This window comes from Larimichthys crocea, chromosome VII (genome assembly GCF_000972845.2).
Source record: "Larimichthys crocea isolate SSNF chromosome VII, L_crocea_2.0, whole genome shotgun sequence".
NCBI lineage: Eukaryota > Metazoa > Chordata > Actinopteri > Sciaenidae > Larimichthys > Larimichthys crocea.
The window spans coordinates 17,437,288-17,459,834 of NC_040017.1; the positions used below are offsets into that span (position 1 = coordinate 17,437,288).

A 22,547-nucleotide genomic window follows, 5' to 3' on the forward strand; every position below is an offset into this window, starting at 1 on the left:
ATAAATGAATTGTTTCTTTGTCATTGTTTGTTTTAAGTGACCTAGAATGCATGTACGCACACGTAAATCCTTCACACACACACACACTTATGCACTGAAATGAGAGGCAGGTGGTGAGCACAGGTGAACACAGCCTATTCAGAAGATATTATAAAGAGGGGTTTGTCTCGACTGAAAGAGGATTACAGGAGAAAGGTGTGGCTCCTTTTAACTCACGGTAGCTGTGTGTGTGTGTGTGTGTGTGTGTGTGTGTGTGTGTCCCTCGCTAGCCCATATGAACACCCCATTATGAAAAGTTAAATGGAGACACTGGATCCGACTTAAGTCCTGTCAACGCCTTCCCTTCAGAGTCCAGAGGTCTACATCGACTCACAAAAACGTCTCTCTGAACCAGCATAACCTTCTAATGCAAGTAACAGTGATGATTTATGTATGCTTGTTGGTTTCAGGTCACAATATCATTCACACAGGGGAGGTGAGGGGAAGTTTTACACTCCGATAAAGATCTCAGACCTCAAAACTATCTCAGGCATCTGGACCGATGGCAGCATCTCAGAAGTGGAATTTGGCCAATAATAACAGCAACAATAATAACAGCTGACTGGAAGGTGTGTCTGCTCCAACCAGCTTCAAATGAAACTCCAACAGAGGGACTGTAACACCGTATCACCATCAACACTTTGTTACTCAAACTTGCCCGCAACAGCGATGTGGCTCGAAGGCCCACGCGGCTGTCACTTCGCTCGTTCTTCACCCTGCGATCCGCAGTCATCACCGTCCCGGCCTACACTAGAGCAGAGTGCTGTCACAACAAGCTAAATCCCTCCAGAAGTCGCCTCTCTTTCTTCTCTGTGTTTGGTTTAAAGCGTGGCGTGAGTCCAGGGTGTGGTTCTACAGCCATGCATGCACTCAGGCATGTGCGCGTGCACCCACACCGAGCTGCACATGTGCTCACAAAAGCATACACTGGCCTATTTGTTTTCCAGACTCAGACAAGTATGGTGTGTGGAGTGAAAACATTTGAGTAATGACAAAAAGTCATTAGAAAGAATTAGAGAGGGGAAGAGCAGAATTTTAAAAAGGAGTGAGGGATTCTTCTAGATTATCCAGCCACATTATGGAGGTTACACAGGGTCAAGCATATGTATTTAGGTCACTGTATGGATAGTGTTAAATCTTAGGTTGTTAGAGACACTGACACAAGAAAAAACAATGTCAGACTTCTAAAAGTGTAGACTAATGCTGCGTTGTGTATCAGTTGTGTCACTGCCCTGAGGGAACATAGACGAGTGTTTTAATTCATCCATCTGCTGGGTCAATAAGCTTTTCAGCATAAGACATGTTGGAATCCTATGGCAGAAATAATAAAATAATATCCATAATTAATTTTTTATTTGCGTTTTTAATCCTAGAATGACCGTTATAGATCTACAGATGCTGCTTGTCCTCTTCCACGGCATCCATGCACCCCAGAACAGACAAACTTTACACTTTTGCACTTTTCACGGCCACGCTAGCTTCTCCTTCACACTAGGAAAGATAGGGTAAAATGAGAGGGTTGCAATCTGCAACCACACCACTAGATGCTAATAAATCCGACAGTCTAGTCCTTTAACTTTGGCGCTAGAGTCGAGAGTGGGCTAGCTCTAGGCATAAAGACTGGAGTCACAAAACAGCTAGCCTAGCCCAGCAGGTGAATACTCCGGCACATAACCTGTAAAACCACAACTTGTTGATTAAGCAACAAAACACCATGTTCATTTTTGAGCTTTAGAGCTGATGGTAACATTGGACAGTCCGATGCTAACTGTTTCCCTCTGCTACCAGTCTTTATGCTAAGCTAAGCTAAATCTAGCTGGCTCCAGAGTATAAAGAGTGTGGTATCGATCTTATACTGTTGGCAAGACAATGAATAGGCACATTTGCCCAAATGTTAAGATACTCCTTTATAAACTGTGAAGGGAGGAAAAAAAAACCCACAGCCTGGAGGCTCCCCACTGGGCTGCCAACATTCCTGTCAAATTCAGACGTGGGAACCACTGGAAAAACACGGCCCGCTGTAGACAACTGTGCATGTGAGTGTGTACATGGACATCAGGAGAGGGAGGGAGGTGAGGGGGGGCGTCTGCAGTAGTTGTATGTGCTTAATGGACGCAGCCATGTGTGTGCTGAAGGTGTTTGGGCTGAGAGCGGTGACATGAGTTCATGTCTTGGAGAGGTTGCCTAAGTGCATGTCTGCAGCGGAGGAAGCAGGGAGGAGGCGTTGTGGGTGTTTGAGTGCCTTTGGGCAACAAAGTGGGTCAAACAAGTTTCATCCAGGGGTGGGGTGATAGCAGCGACCTTCAGCACACTCATAGGCAAGTCACCTGGTAGCTGCAGCAGCACCGAGACAAAATGTCTACTGTCTTCTACCTCTCTCTCTCTTGTTCTCAGCCTTTTTTTGTGTTGCATCTCTTAATTAAGAGGAGATCCGCTCCACATACACGCCCTCTCCAGAGACAGCCACACAACAGACTGCGTTTTCTCTGCAGATTCACACACTCGCTCCCACTCTCTAGGGGGGATTGTATCACATTCACGCTGGGTGTTTTTTTTAAATCGTCACTCACTTCCAACCGTGTTTTGTTCTCCGACTTTGTCTTCTGGTTATTATTTGTCAGGTAGAGCCTCGCCTGACATGCTGATCCAGACAGTTATCTAATCGGAGCTCGGCTGCAGAGGTCATGGGGAAAACAGAGAAAGAAAAGAGAGGACGAATCAAGGAGGTGAAAGCGGAGAAGGAAGCACATGGGCTGGCTTTCTTCTTGCAACAGGCCTCCCTTTTTGCCTCTCCCACTGTCTGTCCTCCTATCCCTCCTCCCATGTCAAGCCAAATCCCCTCTCTCCGAGTTATCAGCTCATCCGTCCCCTTCTCTCCCACGATGATAACAGGCTCTACTGTTGTGTGCAGAAACACCCAAACTTCTGTCACTTCCTTCTCCCCTCCACAGCTCTCTCAACTACTCCTATGGGACAGTTAACAAGGCTGTCGCTGCTGTGCACACTCTTGACATGAAAAACACACAACATCCTGGTTGGGAAGACAGCGGTTTGTTTCACTGTCTCAGGCTACAACAAATAATTACAGTGATAACGCATCCCTTGCAGCAGTGCGGTGCGTGATCTGAAAGCTAGTGTGCAGAGACTTTCTTCAAGCAAAAGACTAAAAAAACAATCAAAGCAATACTTATAATGCCCGTGTTTCAGAAGGTGGCATCAGCAGAGCTAATTGCAATACTACTAATTTAATCAAGCACTTAGATAAACGGCACTGGAAGGCATACAAGTACTAGGGCAGTAAACGGCTGTGCCCAGGCTCAGCAAAAACGTGTATTGTGCTCATGAACAAAACCTTTATTTGGAAGGAAATGGAGCCCCACTATAGTTTCCCTCTCAACACGACCTCTCAGACATTATCTGTACAAAGTATATGAAAGGCTTTGGGCTGTTTGAAAGATGTTACCGCTGCAGATGACTCCACCTTTAACTGCTTACGGCTAAATTCCACCTGCACGTCTTCGTCCAGTTATTGCCATGACTTTTGGTCCACAAGACTTCAAACTCTACCAGGAGCATTTCAGAGGCAGCATTTTGACCGCCACAGTTTGTTAACTTGCTGTGCTACTTCCATTAATAAGTAGGCTACATAGTTGAACTGTGCGGCATCTGTCTAAAACCAGAACAACCGCATATTCTCACACAGACCCACTTTTGGGATGCTTCTGAAATGGACCGCAGCGCTTCTGGTGTTGTTACAATCATTGACTAGAATGACCGTGATTAGCTCCGGCAGCTGTGGCTCACACATAACACGTCACAGCCATACCCACTGGAATTTAGGCGTTTATGTGATTAAAATCTTGATTGATATGAGATGAACTTGATAAAAAAATACAGTCCTACACTACACTCAGGGTTCTTAATATAAGGACATATATCTTAGATGAAGGAGACCAATGACTGACCAGGATATCGCTTATCTGTAGATTTAATGTGACAATTTACATTTAGTCATTTAGCTGATGCTTTTATCCAAAGCCACTTAAAAAGGGGGGAAACTATCAAGGTACAGTGCGACAAGGACATGTTAGTGCAGCAATAAGTAGTACTCACACAGTAGTTTTTGGGTTACCTAACACGTTATTATTGCTTTTCTTGAGATGTTCCCACAATGCACTAAACTTAAGTCTTTGTGGGAACATGTCCATCTGAACTGCTGTTTGCATCAGCCATATTTTAAGGTTATGCCTTATTTTAGCACTGCGGAAAGAACGCAGCCCGTTCATTAATTTCTATGAGTCCGCTGCGTTGACACAGCAGGGTGCTGTGGAAAAGACTCAGTCATCTGGCAAAAAAAAAACGCTGAAATTAAGTCAAATTTTGTCAACCAGCACTGCACTGCAATGGCTATTCAAAAAAGTGCAGGCATAGATTGCGGCTGTATTACTCTGTATAACATGAATGATGTAATTCCACTCTTTACCTTGTGACCGGCGGTTGCCATGATACCTTCCCGGAGTTGTAAAATACTTCTTCACAGTGTCATAAATCACTGTGCAGCGTTTTGGCGTTAAGCCTTTAAATTCATAGATCTATAACTCAAACCAGCCCTGCTGGATCATATTTCATCCTCTCACCTTACTTGAAGCAACACACCCCCATCCAATCTGTTTTTTGTTTTTGTTTTTTGGCCTGAACGTCCACTAACATAAGCAGTGAACTTGGTTATCTGAAGACAAATTGACCACACATTGGATTACAAACTCAGCGAGATATTTAAAAGCCTGAAAACAAAACAGCTGTATATTGTATGTTTCTCAGAAATGCCCCAGACTTAGCACATTATCTGCACTGCCCTGCCTCGGCGACAGCATAAACACATTAGCATACCAAGCCCTCCTCTGTGCGGGCCAAATTAACATGCGAGGAAATAGCCTGCTAAATAGCCTCAATCCCGACGTATCAAATCTGATTTGGAAATGAGGAGGCGGATGAAAAAAAAAAATGCATATTTTGATACAGTACCATAAAAACTGGGTCAAGAGGCATTCATGGAATGACCACAAGCTATACTCAATTAGCATTAAAACAATGGCTCCACAGTCAGCAGTTATAGCCAGAGATCTGAGCTATGAGGAGGAGGAAGAGGGTGGGACGGACCATATGCATGTATGCATGGTTCTCTGTGCACATACCACAGATTCAAAGAAAAGAAAGAGTCCAAACAACACCCGTTCTCCCTGTGTTTTTAAAAAGGGACATGCAGGTCACTAAAAGCAAAACATCCTGAGTGACAGAGGAAGGGAAAACATGTAAATCTATCTCCATGTTTCCTGATGGTATTTGTTGTTACGCCCTTCTCTCCATTTCTTTTGGCAGTCGGGGGCGGCGTGGTTCCTCTTTTCTAAGAGGAGTGAATACTAAACTATCCCAACAATGACTGGGCAGTGAAACAGTCCAGGATATCAGCTGCACGCCAGAGACAAATCGCGTTAACATTTTTCTGGGCTTTAAAGGGGAATGTTTTTACTCATGTCCTGTGAACTGGTCATTCATCATAGTGACTGATCTTTGCGAGCGCAAGGCCACTTCGCTCCCTGATGCCTATTGTCTGATTCACAGCAACACTCATCTGCACCACGCACACTCGCATCCTCCTCAGTACATACTCACTTCCTGTCTGACAGTTTGACCTCCAACAGGCAGCACACAGAGAGCCAGGAGGAGCAAAGAGGACAGCAAACGCCTCCAGATAAAATGCAGAAGGAATTTCATATGAGGTTTCTTCAAAGATGCTTTTAGTGCTCAACAGAAGGAAACAAAGAAGTGGTCATACAGACATGTTGCATTATCAAGAAGTGACTCACTGTTCACACATAATGGGCTGGGTCATTACGACCTATTGTTGACTAAGATTCAGGTCATTTAACTGAGATGAAGGGCTTTTAAACTTCTCAACTAACAGTGTTGATCACAGACTTCAAGCACTGAGACGTGAAGCAAAATAAAAGATGATGTTCTTACATGTCTCTGCTGGCTGTTTCTCACTTCAGTAAATGTCTCTATCCCTCTGCAGGTCCAGATACAGACAGTACGTGTGATTTTATGTTCACTAAAGTGATTATTGGGTCAGTTGGTTTGCAGAAAATTGTGAAGACATAATTTAAAAGACTCTGTGAATAATCACACTAATTGAAAATAAAATAATCATTAGTTGTAGTAGCTCTAGTCTGGGCTCCAACTAACAATAATCACAATTAAACTACCAATTAACGATGAGATGGCAGAGCACAAACTATATCGGTCAGTCGATATTGGCTGATATTGCAGACATGTCGGTGATATGTGCCAATATGGAAACAGTTTTTATATATAATGCAGAAAATAATATATAGTAATAATAATATATTTAATTAAGTTTATCCAGCAGAGTGAAATCAGAGCATTGTAGCATTAGGCATGTGGCATGACCACCATGAATTTTTTCCCTTTTAAAATGAATCAAGTCAAAAAGTAGTGAAAAAATGTTTAGCATAGTTTCTACAGAGCCCAAGGTCTTCCTTTGTCCAACCAACGGTCCAAAACCTCAAAGACATCCAATTATGATGATAATTCCCACAATCAAGAAGCTTTGGAGGTATTTTTCGTGATTAAACAATATCATTAAAATAATTAAATCAACTATAACTGTTAGGATTATTTGCTGCAGCTCAGACAAACATGCATAGTGAAGTGAGCTTATGTCTTGACAGGTGTGTGATGGTCAAGCTCATGTGCATGTGGAGGCCACACGAGGTTAATTTACTCCTCGTCCCTCCGTAAAAACAGATGGCGGACAGAATCAGCTGTTTCTCTAGCCCGTCATGCAGGATTTCCTCTTTCCAGAACATTTCTGCTGCGTTAGTGAATGACAGAGCTCTTTGTGCACAGACACAGACACACACACACCACCTGTCAAATGTGTGTGTGAAGCCTCAGTTAGACAGAAATGAAGCAGGTGTAACAACATGCTCTTCCCCTTAAAGCAGCAGACAAACTTAACTCCCAAGACACAAGAAACAAGATGCAGGAAGAGTAAAGGAAATGAAGACATTACAAAGTGAAAGGTGGGTGCTGCCCCTCTCAGCTGCATGACAATTCATATTAATGGATGTGTCTGTGAAGTCTCTAGAACAAAGAACGTTCCCCAGAGATCGAATGCATGATTTGTACTTCTATCATCAATGGTCTCTTACAGCACAGCACTGGAACACCATTTAACATCATCAGCGCCTTTTGAAGGAGGGATATAGCCTAGAGAGGAGCATTATAAAAGAGGAGAGAGTAACAGATAAGAGCCCTTAATGCTATGGAAATGAGCACATTCAGTGCTGCTCAGAGACTGCGCAGGCCTATAGCCAGTTATCGCAGCAATCCTTATCCCTCACGGCCTCAAGAGTGAGATTTGAGAAATAACCCAAACAGTCAGGTCTGGCTTTCTTTCAGTCCTGTCTGTGAAAACGTTCCAGGTTCGCCTCTATTTCAATAAACACAGATTTAAGTATTCAAGCTAAGTACAGGCTCTTTCTCAAGTGGACATTCATTTGTAAATGTGTGGAGTGGCCTCTACTTCAAATTGCTAAATGGACTTCATAAATCACTCTTTATGTACAGCACTTTTTCAGCCTGTCTGAATGCTTTGTAGCGAATACATCTCCTATAACACTGTCAAAAGCTTAGTGTTAAGTCCGATAGTCCTGTTTAAGTGTGTTGCGGTCGGATGGCAAGGCATTGCATCTCACTCTCTCCCTCTGCTACCAGCGCTGACCAGGGGGAGGACGCAGGCCGACCTGTGGCAAAAAAGGCCTCCTCAACATCTGTGTTTATCCTCGAGCTAAAACCAACAGGCTATATTTACCCCAGTCAAACATATCCAGCATAGAGAGGAGTCGAGAGAAGAAGATGTAGCCTGGGACCGAGCCTGTGCTATGCCTGGGAGATCTCCTCTGTCTTATTTCCAAACTGAGAAGACCCTAACCTCTGTAAAAGACAGAAAGCGCACGTTGTCAAGCGCTATCAGCCGAACGCAGGCACATTTTAGACATTTACACGCTGGACTGTGATTCTCTGATTCATCCTCGTCCCTGAGAAGAAGACACAGATTGGTAAACAACACCTTGAGGGAATCTGACCTCTGAGTGAGTGAGAAGATGAAGAAGAAGAAGAAGAAGAAGAAGAGGAGGAGGAGGCAGGCTTGACAGATCAACTGCCTACCTAGCAAATGTTTTATGGCAGCACAGTAGGCCATAAAACAGAGACTCATTTCAAGAAACATGGTGTGCTCCTCTTTCTGTAAATCTCTGACCCCCTGACACCGTCATGCATGCTGATTAATGGATAAGACCCTCGAGGGAGGCAAATACATCAAAGAGAGTGGACAGGGGGAGCTTGCAATACTGTTGGTGGTCTAATGCGATTTCATCTTAAACTGTACACCTGCACTCTGACTAATAAACGCATGACGCACGTCTAGCGAACACATTCAACCTCAGCGTGCCCAATTTACATGAGACAGCTGCTATAGGTTAGTCTCCTGAATAGATACTTGACAGTTCAACAGTCCCTTAATGTATATATTCAACAATACTGAGGAGATTATTTACCCAGTACCTATATGTATGGAAGAATAGATTAGGATCTGTTGTAATGCTTGTACACAGACTGAAATAAAACCACCAAGTCTGGCTGCACTCAGTCAGATTTGACTCATCTACCACTGAAGTGCATGTTGCAGCTAAAAAACAGGATTATGTAGAAGTACACTACGTTACATAATTATTAAATAAAATTTCATTTTCTGTTTCCCTCTGCATCCATGCGGACTCGCCTACACAAAGCGCTCTCAGTTTCAGTGCTGCTTATTAAGAAAAGCCGATACGTAAAAGTTTGTTTAAATATCGACAAAACTGTCTTCAGGGAATATTTGTATATAGTTTTTTGTAACTGTATCTTAATGGAGAATGTAATGCTAGTTTGCTGAGTTTTAAATGTTGCTTCTTTACCTAAAACACTTTAAATTGCCTCTGAAATTAAAAGGTGCAATATAAATAAACATGCCCTGCCTTGCCTATATTTATTTATTTATTTTTCCAATCTTAGATCATGTGTCAAAAAGGTGCTGTGTGAACTAAGTCACTCTGTCTCAGCGTTGACTATTTTGTGGTCACCTCCGGGGTAAGTAGATGATAGTATAGTTTAAAAAAAAGACCAGAAAAGCAATTTTAAAATAACTGTTAACCTATTTAAAAACACCTGTTCACCACAGTCCATTAATGTGCCAGCTCCATTTAGTGGGAGGAGGCTGTAAATCCAGGTGTGGTGACCCACTGAGATTAACCACTGATATGGGCTGAACCTGTGTCAAAGTGTTGGTTTAAAGGAGCATAAAACAACAGCATGAGGCAGCAATAAACATAGAGAGATATGCTTCAATAAGAAATGAATGTCAGCAGCTTGTAGCAGACTATAAAGTTTAAAGTTCAAGACTGTGCTACATGTTTAGACCCCCACACTTATGCCTTCACCGTGCACCCCGACGTAGACCAGGTAGCCTCAGGTATCGTCCACCCTCTGTGTGACCCACCAGGGTACGGCACAATGATTGTGATGGATGTGTGTGTTCTTCTGCACCCTGTGAGAACACACAACTTCATTTCTATTAACCTTTATTTAACTAAGACGCCTCTAACGATTAAACAGAAACCTGGCAAAGGGCTATTCGTTCTAAAATTACAAACAGCAGGAAGGCTGCCAAGGTGTCGTGGTTGGGAAAGGAGAACTAAAACCAGAGCTGGTACCAAAACAAAATATTGGCTGCCTTAAAAACTTGACAAATTTCCTCTTAAAGAAATGACCATTACTTTGAGTATGAGTGAGTACTTTAAAATTATCATCAAGAATAAAGAAACAGGGAGAAATCAACAGCTGATGAGTCACCTCTGCCAAGATAGGACATGGTGATTCAACGCAATGTTTACAGGCGAAATAACTCAGGTGGCCCACATTCAGCTCCCTTTGAAGACAGGACCCTTTGTTCCCGCAGCTGCTTGCAATGAAACACCAGAATAAGTAGCACAAAATATGAGATGTTCCTCAGGACTGTAAGTAATTGTTATCTGGTACCCAGTGAAGTCAAGACTGCTGGAGGTGCTTTACAACTATGTGTGACATGGGCCCAAAGTTATGAAATGAGCGTAGATTAACACAGATAATGTGATATTGTTATAAAAATACCAACGCAAACATGCTTGTACATTACGGACCTGGCTGGACTTTCACAGAATCGTATAGTATTGGCAGCATGTTCTGGACAATATCCAGAAGGTATGAACCGTATATATGGGAGCATCTGCAGCTCCAAGTTTTGAGTTTCAGAAAGACAAAAAAACAAAACTATGAGTTCATACTTACTGTATAGATTGTGTCATTTGGCCCAGGGGTTTAGCAGAGATATTTTAAAGGCTTGTGACTTGAGTATGCTACAGAAATGCAGCACTGTTTGGCCAAATACTATACTAGACTCTGCTCATTTTAATACAATGTGTGTAGGAGAACTTTAAGAATAAGAGATTTAAGAAGAATTACATTCATGTAATGTCAACAATAATTTTTAGGTTGTAATTTTAAGAGCTTTGTTATTGTTGGCCTGGCATGAAGTGACAAGGGACTATTACAGCATAAGTAAAGCAGCATTATACCCCACTGTATAAAAACCCACACAATAATGACTTTAGGGACTTAAACTATAACATTTAATAATAATTACATGTGAAGAATCAAACTGCACCCTTTGCATTTACATCACACTGCTACTACTTTCCACGGGTTTGCTTCATCTCTTTTAAGTCCCAAAGTAGCGTCGTTTTCAATATATCCACCAAAAACAGCTTGCAGGGGCATGCAAGCTCATGCGGAACTACATGTCCATATATTAGCTGCTTTCCGACAGGTAGAGAGTTACAAGAGAAGACGGGAAACTCACAAAAGGGCAGTGTGTGTGATCCAAGTGTCATCTAAGACACTGCTTACTCAATGAGTGTAACGTGCTTTGGATTTCCAGCTAAAATTATACAACACTGGAGTGGCACAGGCTGATAAGCTCACAGTAAGTCTGCATAGTTTTGCAAACATCCATTTAAAAAGATGGAAATTTCTTCATGGAAACTACAAACAGAGCATTTTATGAGTGACTTCTCCAGTCTGGTGCACAGCCTTTGATCAAAAGGGGATTCATTATCATTCAGCCTTAACTTCACAGCAGCAAACACTTGTGCAGAAACATACTTGTAAGCATTAGGGTAACCAGGGTAAGACACTTGAACATCATCCTCAGATTTTCCCTAGTAATAATTATTCCATTAGTTCCAGATGGGAGGAAACCAGAGTAAATAATAATTCCTAGAATATGTGCAGTGCTGCCATGCTCTGCTGCTCTTGCACGACAGATCCATCATCCTGATACTCGACGTGTCATTTCCTGAGGGCTGGGGGAATACAGCAGCAACACGGGGAGATATCTATGAAAGGGAGACGACACACGGAGCAATCATCCTCACTCAGCACACACACACACACACACACACATATGCGCATATAGACACATGTCTGCAGCACAGGGGTTTGACAGATGAACACAGTCTGCATGTCCCAAACTACACACAAGCACAATTAATTATCATATTTGAAACATGTTGCACAACCTATCAAGCCAGAGCTGCTACTACAACACTCCTGTGAAACAATACCTGTGCAGCCAAAATATTTCCCTCACACAGCTCCTACTGAAACAAATCTCCAGCCAGGGCAACTTCCGATTTGCAGCTACAACTACTCGAAATTCAAAGCTCGTCCGGGGGGCTAACTAGCTGGCTAGCTCCGCTCCCAAACAAAGCTCCCATTGTCTGGAACTTGTAGTCTTAACGTTTTCTCTTTGGCCCTCACAACTGTGATTAACTCAGGTACGAAAAACTACAAATCCGAAGTCCACACATCCACTACGAGCATGCGCGCTGAGAGACGTTAACGACCAGGACGGTTGTAGAATATTTTGTAGTTGATACATTTTTTTTTTGTTTGTAGTTTAGCCGCACATTTGCGTGTGTGTATCTACTCTGTTGAAGGGCGAAGTAAAGCAGCGAGCCGGTGTGAACGGTTTTAGTCCGGCTCACACTAACAGGCTGAGCCGTAGTAAGGAGCCTGCTCCCCGCATTGACTGAAGTTGGTCGGCTCGGCTCTCGGTGTTTGCCTTTGCTCGCTAACGTTTCGGCAGTTGACTCGTTACTTTTGAATAGCCCGCACTGTTCCACTAAAAAAAACTGTTGAGAGAGAAAGAGAGAGAGAGAGGAAAAACCCAACGGACCTTACCTTTTAAACGCTGCTCTGGTTTGTTCCAGCTCCGCTCCTATTCCGTTAAAATTATTCTCCAGACATTGTGGAAACACTCGTTGGCCGACGGTCGACTGCCTGTTCACCGAGCGAGACGTTGCCAAGAATGCTCAACCGAAACCACGGCGAAGCTGCGCCCGCACACTCTGTTTGCGCATGCGCAGCTCCTGTATTGGCGCAACCTACTGATAGTAACACACAGGGGGCAGCAAACTACTACTACTGAGACTGTGGATACACTATGGGACACACACACACACACATCATCTGGTAAATGTGACACAGTTGAACTTATTTCGAATATGAAAAAAATAAATAAGACAAAACATTTAAACATAGAAATACATATTCAAAAAAGAGTGAGAAGAAGAATAACTTATAAACTCCCACCTCTTCTCTTTAAATACTGAGTCACAATACCAAGCTTCTTTGCAACTTGTTTAAATATTCCCGATACTTATAGATAAATGTAATATATCCCTGACTTTGTATTACAAAAACAAAACAAAATAAAACCTGCATATACACTTATATAATACACACATACTCACACAAATACACACACGCACAAAGAGAAACAAAAAACAAAACAAAACCCAAAATGAAACAAAAACAAAACAAAGGAGACAATAACCTCATAACCCTTAAATATTAAAAGCAGTGGACATCTGAGTGTAAACCCTTATTCAGTTCATTCATTTATTTAATAATAATAATAATAATAATAATAATAATAATAATAATAATAATAATACATTTTATTTCATAGGCACCTTTCTGTCACCCAAAGACACCTTACAATAAATGAGAGTAGACAGCATATAACAGAAACAAACAAGAAGAACCATAAAAGTATATCAAATTACAGGAATACAACATTACAAACAGGTTAAAATAGGACAATGCACTTGAATCAGATGGAAAAGGCTATTTTAAGTGGAGTGCAGACTTGAATTGTGAGAGTGAGTTGATGTTCCTTATGACGGGGGGTAAAGAGTTCCAGAGCTGGGGAGCAGAGCTCTGCTCTCCATAGTGGTGAGACGGGCAGAGTGGACAGTCAGGTGAATGGAGGAGGGTGTGTATGGTGCTGCAGGCAGATGTTGGGTTTGCAGAGGGAGGAATGTACAGGACAATGATGCTGACATGCACGATCTCTCTCAGCAGATAGTATGGGATCATTATATTAATGGGACCATGTACAGTATTAAACATAAACGATTACATTTGATGTACCCCACCAGAGACTTTTCATCTGCAGTCCCTTCGGCAAACACAATTAAAACATATGACAGCACAATAACAAATAGTAAAAAGCAAAACACACACAGGACACATAACACAAAATACAAAGTTACACACAAAAGCACATAACATACACCCACAATTTGGTAATGTACTGATAGAACTGCAGATCTTTATATCGTCAGGTAGGGCATTCCACTGAGTTGTGGCTTTCACAGAGAAGGCTGATTGCCCAAATGCAGAAATAACACAACAGAAGCATGCTCTATGTTTAATAATGCTGCATGGTCAATGTTTGAGTATACATCATCACACACAAATTAGACAATAGCACAACCTTGTGGTTGCTAAGTGTGATCAGTCCTCCAGTTGATATTTCACAAATGAATTCAGATAAGTTTGAAAAAAAAGAGAAAAAGTTTAACTTAATTGTTAGATATCACCAAGATGCATGTATTTTGTTTGTTCTGTTTTCAGTCAGTCAATATCACTTTTTTTTTTACTTATTAGGCTACATCTAATCTAGTAATGTTTTAACTTCAACTTCAACTTTATTTATTTATATAGCACCTTTCATACAGAATTGTAGCCCAAAGTGCTTCACAGAGCAGAGTAAAAACAGAAATAGACAACAACTAACAGTTCTTAAGGTAAAAGAGCAGTTGCATGAAAAACTAGAGATTAGAAGAAAAGTAAAAAGCATAAAACTGCAACAACAAAAACAAATAAGATGAAAAATTAAGACCTATAGGGTAAAAAGCGTAATTTAAGAACAGTTGCAGTAAAAGTAGATAAGACCTGTACAGTGCATAAGCACCAGGGATAAAAGTGACAGGGAGTGATCAGGACATAAAAACTCAGCAGTGAATGGCCATCAGACAAAACATCAGAGACAAAAGAAAACAACACAATGCATTAAATAATTAATCAACGAGGAGTTATTAAAGTGCAGCTACATTTAAGTTCCATTTAAATCTCACTTAAATTATCTTACAACATTGGAACACAGTCTGATAGATGATTTCTAATCATGCAAAAAAAAACCCAATAAATTAAATGATAAATCAAAGATGAGTTAAAGATGAGTACAGGTAAATTCCTCGTAAATCTCACTCAAATTATTTTATATCTTACTTAAATTGCACTACAGTGTGCAATTATTTCTGCATTTTTTTCTGATACAATGACCTCCTGCTGTATTCTGTAAGATCTCTACCATCTTCCTGTTATAAAGATACACCAACCGGTCACTTCATAGGTGCTCTTGTAAAACCCAATGTGATTCAATACAACAACTCTGCCATAGATTTTCATAGTTTTTGTTGTTGACACTGTCAGAGAGCAATTCATTTAACTATTATGTTCATCACTAAGTTTTTAGTGTGTGCTATTATACAGAAGTGCATTATATTTTGGCACTCTCATGTATGTAAATGGTATCACCAAAATATTAGGAACATCTCTCAATATGATGCAGTCTAGTTTAACACTACTGTAAACTAAAACCTCAATAATAAACATGTTAATTAAATTAATGCAACCTCTGCCTATAATGTAAAGTATTTGAGCACAGTATTTGAGTAAATGTACTTAGTTACTTCCCAGGACACTGAACCACCAATAAATACTTTGTATCTCATTCATTAGACACTAGAGGTCAGTGTAGCTTAAAAAATGGTGGGCGTCAATACTCCTACTATATATTGTCTGAGTAATCCATTAATTGATTGTATTCTGAAATGCAATGAAATTATGACACATTTATAATTTTTAGATAGATTCAGGTACTCTTTAATTAACTGTGATCCAACAACATCTGTGTCTGTGCTCATTGTGCATAAGACTCTCATGGTTGGTTCTTGAATGTCAGCTCCAGCTCCTGTCAGAATAATTATTTCATTAATGGATTAGATAAATTACTTCAATGTTCTTCAATGGGCTTCAGTTGTCCTTTTGCAACATACTCAATCATATAACTTGTTCTCTTGCTGACCTTTGACCCCTGAGAAAGTAGGGTAAGAAAAAGAAGCTGCATTTTCCAGTAAGAATAAACCGTTTCTTTTATGGTTTAAAAAAAAGGCAGCTGTGGTTACCAGAATTTTACTATAATAAATATTTTCTGCTATGACAGTAAAAGGATATTAATATTAAAGTTGGCATTTTATTCCATATTATTTACTGTATAAATACTTTTTTTTCTCATTAAAAGCAACACTGTTTTGCCAAATAATTAACATGAAAATGTCATATGAATGTTGTATAAAATAAATGTTTTATCTTTAATTATACAGTATTTTACTGTACAAATAACACTCTCTTATATGAAATACTGTATTCTGTATGAATTCCCTCAAATTGCAGTAATAAATAAAGGTTTTGAAATATAACAGTTTTACCGTATACAGTTATATTTCATATATGTTTTACGGTCTTTTACCGTAAAATCTACAGATTTTTTTCTTCATACTCTGCAGTGGAGACAGTAAATTAACTATATCTTTGATAATCCCTTTACTTATTGTACATTGCTAATCATTTCAGTTATATGAGCTGCCAGAATGATGTAGGTCAGCGGGAGATCCTTCAGAAACTACATTACCCACAGTGCAACAGCACAGTCTGTACCGTCCTCCTCTCCGCCCTGCACGGTGAGCTGTGCCCTGATCCTCACACATGCGATGGGAGCGAGTGCGCAGACAGCGTCCAAGCTCCATCTATCCCTGTGTTTTGTAGATCAGCGACAGAGGAGGCACTTGCCCGCACATATGTGAACGGCACCCCGGTGTATTTGGATGCAAAGTCAGCCCACAGACTGACAGCTCGGTGCTCGAAATGTCACGTCTTTTTTTCCTGGAGATAAAGCCTGTTTGAGAACGATGGAGCACCGGACAGCTGGCTGAGCAGCACGGACAGAGAGCTGTTTTATTTTATTATTATTTGGGTTGCCGACCTGGATGATTACCACTCTTACTCGGATGCAACCACACGCCCATGCGACGATGTCGGTGGATGTTGCTGCCCTCAGTGTCCAGGTTAGGTTACAGTAAATGCTAATTGTTTACGTATTAAAATTAAGCTGTTTGGGGCGGAAGACGCACGCAAGGACTGGATACCTACAACATTTTACGCGCGTAATAACCCATGTTATTATAAGCATTATTACTAAGGGTGTCGATCTGCTGGTTTAGATAAATATGGAGCGTTATTCCACCTCGTCCACTCGGATCAGACATACTGTAATACTGCAATGCCTCCATGCAAACCTTCGTTGATAATATTTTCCACTTTGTTGATGGTCTTTGATGGACATTTTTCACGCGTCCTCTTGAGGCATCAGGATAATGAGAAATGCTGGCATCTCTGTACTGTCTCCACTGAAGAAGAGTTTCCTTTCTAACCGAGGACTCGTCATCATCACAAATGTAGCCCAGCAGAGGCGACTGAACCAGGCCGCTGCTCAGAGACGGAGGCGGGTTTGTTGTGCTCAGACTTGGCTGGATGCTGAACATGGTGCCACTTTACAGCTCTGTATTGAATACCTGCCGCCCAGCCGTCGGTTTGTTTCTCTAATTCCCCAGCAGCTGTCTTAAAATGGACGAGGCCCTTTTGATAAAGGCCATTCAGGAACGTTGAACCGGCTCATGCATGTAGGATTTAAGTAAGCCTGGACCGGCTTGTCGGGATGTAGGGCGAATATATCCGCGGATATTTCCACACACACAGTATAGACGCGAAAACAGCCCGTGTTCATGGAGATGGCTGGCGGGGGAGGTGCATCTAAACCGGGCTGGATGAGACATAATGAGGACCACTACTCAGAGGATTTTAGTCAGCACCAAAACAAACAGCGGTTTTTATTATCTGCAGCCTAAATACTCGTATTCATTATAATACATCAATAAGTTGTGGTTTTATTATTACCTCTGAGTGTCTCTGTAGCTCCCAGAGTCAAGACACTGGTTCTCAATGGGCTGATATTAACTACAGAGGAGGTTATGTAGCCTGTTATTAGGGCAGAAGATAGATATAAATCATGATCTTAGATAAACAGCAATGTAGGTAACTGTTATTAATACGTTTTTAATCTCTGGATTTAATTTCACAACTCACTCACTGGTGAGGAAGTCTCTCTAAAGGATTTCATTAGACCTAGATAAACAAACACTCACGTCTCCTTGTGTAGTCGGTGGCAGCTTTCTAAGAGACATAATTGTGGAAACAGTCAGTCAGTTTTGTGGTGACCTGATGTACATTGTCCCTGAATGAACTTGCCTTTGGGAATACATGTTACTTACACACTGCATAGCAACAGCACAGCAGCAACCGGTGACAGGATTTGGCACAGTTTCAACAGCGAGATGTGGTGGTGGTGATGGGGGAGAGAAGTTGCAGCTCTCTGATCCTCTGATCCCCTCTCCCTCCCGCTGGTGGTTGAGGACCCCTCGTCTCTGTCAATGGGCCCTGTATGGATTTTGTGCCTGAGTTGACAGAGGGCAGACCTACAGTGTCAAGAAGGAGTCAGGCTGCCATGAACCCATACGGCAGAGCGAGCAGCACAGCAGCCCCCCTGTCCTGCACCAGCTGTGGGGGCTGCTGCTCCCCACCTCCCCCTTGTCTAATCCCACTCGGGCCTCCCTCTTCTACTACCTCCTCCTCTTCTTCCATGCCCCCAAATATGACCCCCCCACCGCCAATGTTTCCGGCCCCAGTCGTGCAGGTGGAGAATGGTAGCAGCTGGAACTCCTCCACCATCTCCTCCTCCGGCTCGCCAGACTCCCACCCTGGTCACTGCTGTGGGGCCAATAACCCCAACCCCTACTGGACAGCGGTGTTTGACTATGAGGCCACAGCAGATGAGGAGTTAACCCTGCGGCGCGGGGACCTTCTTGAGGTTCTTTCCAAAGACTCCAAAGTGTCTGGGGACGAGGGTTGGTGGACAGGCAAGATCCAGGACAAGGTGGGTATCTTCCCTAGCAACTACGTCACAAAGGGGGATGCTGCCAGCTACCAGCAGCTGACCGCAGGAGGGCTTGTGGCAGGCGGTGTGGGTGATTGCCCCTTGGAGATAGACTTCTCAGAACTAGTCCTGGAGGAGGTGATTGGAGCTGGTGGGTTTGGGAAGGTGTACAAAGGAATATGGCGGAGAGAAGAAGTAGCAGTAAAGGCTGCTAGGCAAGACCCTGATGAGGATATTAGTGCCACAGCAGAGAGCGTGCGACAGGAGGCCAGGCTGTTCTGGATGCTCAGGCACCCCAACATAATCTCCCTCCGTGGGGTCTGCCTTCGGGAGCCCAACTTGTGCTTGGTGATGGAGTACGCCAGAGGCGGAGCTTTGAATCGAGCTCTTGCTGGAAAGAAGGTTCCTCCAAGGGTTCTGGTGAACTGGGCAGTGCAGATAGCTACAGGGATGGACTACCTGCACAACCAAGCATTTGTACCTATCATCCACAGAGACCTCAAGTCCAGCAATAGTAAGTAAAACAAGTGTGACTTTTCCTCTGTGTAAAAAAAAAAAGCCTAATTATATAATATCGGATTTATTTTTGTAAGACTGGTGATAACATTTGGAGAAAGAGGAGAGTTGTTTTGGTCCAGAACGTCTCTCTCATCAAACCTGAAACCATTTTGTACGTAATCACAGCAACAAGGACAAAACACAGAAAGAACACACACATTCTTAACTCCAGACAAAACACCTTCTAATAAACATTTTAACCTGAGCAGTCGTGAACACACCTCTACGTTTGACAAAACTATTAACTTAGCTCATGTGATGGACATTTTCCAGAACTTTCAGCCACATCGTGTAGTCTTCATAAGTAGATAGAGTTTTCTCAGTTGTCATGAAGATGTTTCAGCTGAATATTTACATTAAGTCAACCTTGTGCTATGATATTCTTTGTCAAAGTATACATTTCAAGGTCAGTAATGAATCTTAAAGTTCACTCGTCTGTATGTATCACCGAATGAGGATAGGTGAGGTCTAATATAGGATATAGAAATATAATATAGACCCTAATACAATAAAAAAAAGTGGCACAGTAACAGTTCTACTCCTTTCTATTGAGACGTACACTCAGTTTATTAGGTACACCTAAAACTAGTGCGGTCTAAAACAACAAGCCTGCAATAAATCTTCCCCTTTGTGAAGGTTATAATGTTCAGTTCAGTTTTGCTGAAACTACTTTAGAGGGCTGTTGAATCAACTTTATGGTCAGTTCAGAGACTGCAGTTTGTGCTGTTGTTAAATTATATTACGTTACACTAAAAGCTGAGTCTAATATGAAATTTAAACTTTCAAAATTGATATTATGGGGTAGACAAAATAAAACAATAGAAATATTACAACGTTTGTACCATGATATGTGGTTGAAAACTTAAAAACTGATCAAAACCTTCATGAAGGTAGGATTTATTACAGGGCTGTTATATTGGACTTTAGGTGTTTGGTCCTCAGCGTTTCTGCCAGAAAGCCACTTTTGTAGGAGACAAAATGTATATGTGGCTTGTGTCGTTTATTTGTTTTGATCACACACGTCCTCTGGACCACCATAATTTCCAGTAATTGGCACAGGGGGTGTGGTTGTGTGGTTTCACCTTATTTTACCTGTTCATTGCTGGCAGGATTCAGACAAAGAGAGCGAGTACGGCTTGGATATTTTCTGTTGACCGTCTAGTTTTGTCTCGTTGCGTCACATTATTTTAAGTTTGCTGTCACTCGTATGTTTGATAAACACTATAGCATGCATCTGATGTGACTATGGCCTGCTTAGCCTCTTAGAGGTTGGTACAACTTTAGTTAGATACTGGCACCAAAACTACTATTAACCTTTCTGCCAGAAAGCTTGGCGTGACTCGTAAAGTGGCTACTGAGTGTTGAGATTTTTTGCAGATTCATCTATTTCTGAACAAATTACCATAACATTACTTTCATAACAGTACTCTGTTGGTTTGATTTCATAAACATCAGACAGATTAAATGTGCTCATATGAACCTTGTGACAGTGATATTGACACAAGGTGGGAATAATAGAATAATGCTATCACAACCTGTTGCCCATAGTAACAATGGTATCGTGTTACATCTCATTTGTTTAATTTGTTTAAAACTTAAGTGTAAAAACAACATGTTGTGATTTATAGATGTTTATGTGCTGCACTATTTCTTGACCAGGAGCAGTAAATATTTGGAGTTTAATGTGTTAGTTAGTGGTATCAATCTAATCCAACTCTAACTAAAAAAAGATGAATAAGAATATTTCCTGAAAATGTCAGAGTATTCATTTAAAATGGTGAAATCACTTATTTCACAGTGCTTAAAATAGACCTGTCATGCTTTCCTCATATAGACCTCTATAATGTTACAGTGTCAGGAAGAGGAGAACAGAAACTTAATGTTGCTGTATTGATTCATGTTTGTGATTTAGATGTATGTGGTCACATTTATTAGTTCCAGTGATTGGTATATACGAAGTATATGCAGTCAAGATCACTAAATGGAGACCAAGTTATGACCAAGACCAGAGTGTATTGAGACTGAGACAAGACCAATGCTTTGAGGGTTCGGACTAAGTCAAGTCCAAGATAAAGGCTGGGGCAAAGACGAATCAAGACCAGGACCAATCAGTCATTACTTAGGTAGCTAATATTTGTAAAATCCCTTTACACATTAACTAACTTTGCTAGTGTCACATTTTTGCAATTGCACTATTTGCACACTGCTGTGTTTTAGTTTTTTCTTATTATTATATTGTTTTGCAAATAAATCTCTTTTATGACAGAAGATTTGACTGACTTCTAGAAGACAACCACAGCTCTTCTTCTCATGTCATTCATCTTCATGTAGTGCGTGTGAACGAGGGTGGGGAGAGTTGACAGTTGTAAACAGTAACAAAAATTAGGAATAAGTCAAGTTATTGTTCAGTCACAGTAATGATGTTAACAAATCAATTAGGCAGTTTATTAATATCCCTGCAGTTGTGATCTTGATCTCGAGTACTACAACACCTGCCCACTGGGACAAACATTCAACTTCCTCCTAATTATTTCATGACATTGCATAAACGTGATTATCAAGTGTCATTATTGAACAGTAACATACAGAGCTTTTCCAGGAGCTGTCACTGGATTAGGAACTTAAATTGAACCCAGCAGGGAGGCCTAAGACCTGGAGAGCTGGTCTCCTTCTGTCATCTTTCCTGTGTCATCTCTTTCTGCACCTCATCCTGCTCCTCCTCCTCTTTTTTTCCTCCCCTTCCTCAAGGAGAGCAGTTCTGCTCTGCAACTCACTGTGCTATTTTTGGTCCTTTGTGCTACTTGCTGTTTAAAGACGCAGTTGCAGTTGTTGGTGCATCAAAGAAATAACACACAGCGACCATCTCGCCTCATTTGTGTGTTTTTGTGCGTGTGAATGTGCAGATCAGACTGTGTGTGTTCATCCCATGTGAGATGAGTGATGAGGTAGGGAGTGTACAAATATGGGTGGAGTGCACAGGATGCTGACTAAAGGCCTTTTAAACAAATGTATCTCCGACGCACTTGCTGCTGATCTGCTGAAATGTCTGCTAATCTTCTTCTTCTTCTTGAGTCTCTAATTTTTTTTTTCTACCACATCTCACCCTTTTCCCATCTCTCCCTCCTCCCTGTGCGGCTCTAACAGTAATGATGGCGGATCAGATGTGTATTGGACAGCAGTGCCTTGGCAACAACGCCATAATACTGCCTTTTCCGTGGTGACATGGCCACTGCTTCTGTGTCACTGAGTCATACAGTTGCCGCTAGCCGCTGTCAGCTGCTGCAAAAAATGTCACTCTCCCAATTTAGAGTTATTGTCTATGTGAAAA

At 41.6% G+C, this 22,547-nt stretch overlaps 2 protein-coding genes across 4 annotated transcripts in view; one reads left to right on the plus strand and one right to left on the minus strand.

Moving 5' to 3' along the window:
• The window catches only part of sipa1l3 (signal-induced proliferation-associated 1 like 3), a 66,630-nt gene extending 53,857 nt beyond the window's left edge, over positions 1 to 12,773 (minus strand). For 2 of the 3 annotated variants that reach the window (XM_019257679.2, XM_027280198.1), the window contains exon 1: positions 12,442 to 12,773. The gene's annotated coding sequence lies outside the window, so the exon portion shown is untranslated. The remainder of the gene's footprint in view (positions 1 to 12,441) is intronic. The other variant, XM_019257680.2, reaches the window with a different exon arrangement.
• A 3,592-nt stretch (positions 12,774 to 16,365) lies between these two features.
• Positions 16,366 to 22,547, plus strand: part of map3k10 (mitogen-activated protein kinase kinase kinase 10) — a 38,807-nt gene continuing 32,625 nt past the window's right edge. Inside the window, exon 1 of the mRNA XM_019257689.2 lies at positions 16,366 to 19,175. Coding sequence (XP_019113234.1) covers positions 18,170 to 19,175 — 1,006 coding nt within the window. The 5' untranslated portion in view covers positions 16,366 to 18,169. The remainder of the gene's footprint in view (positions 19,176 to 22,547) is intronic.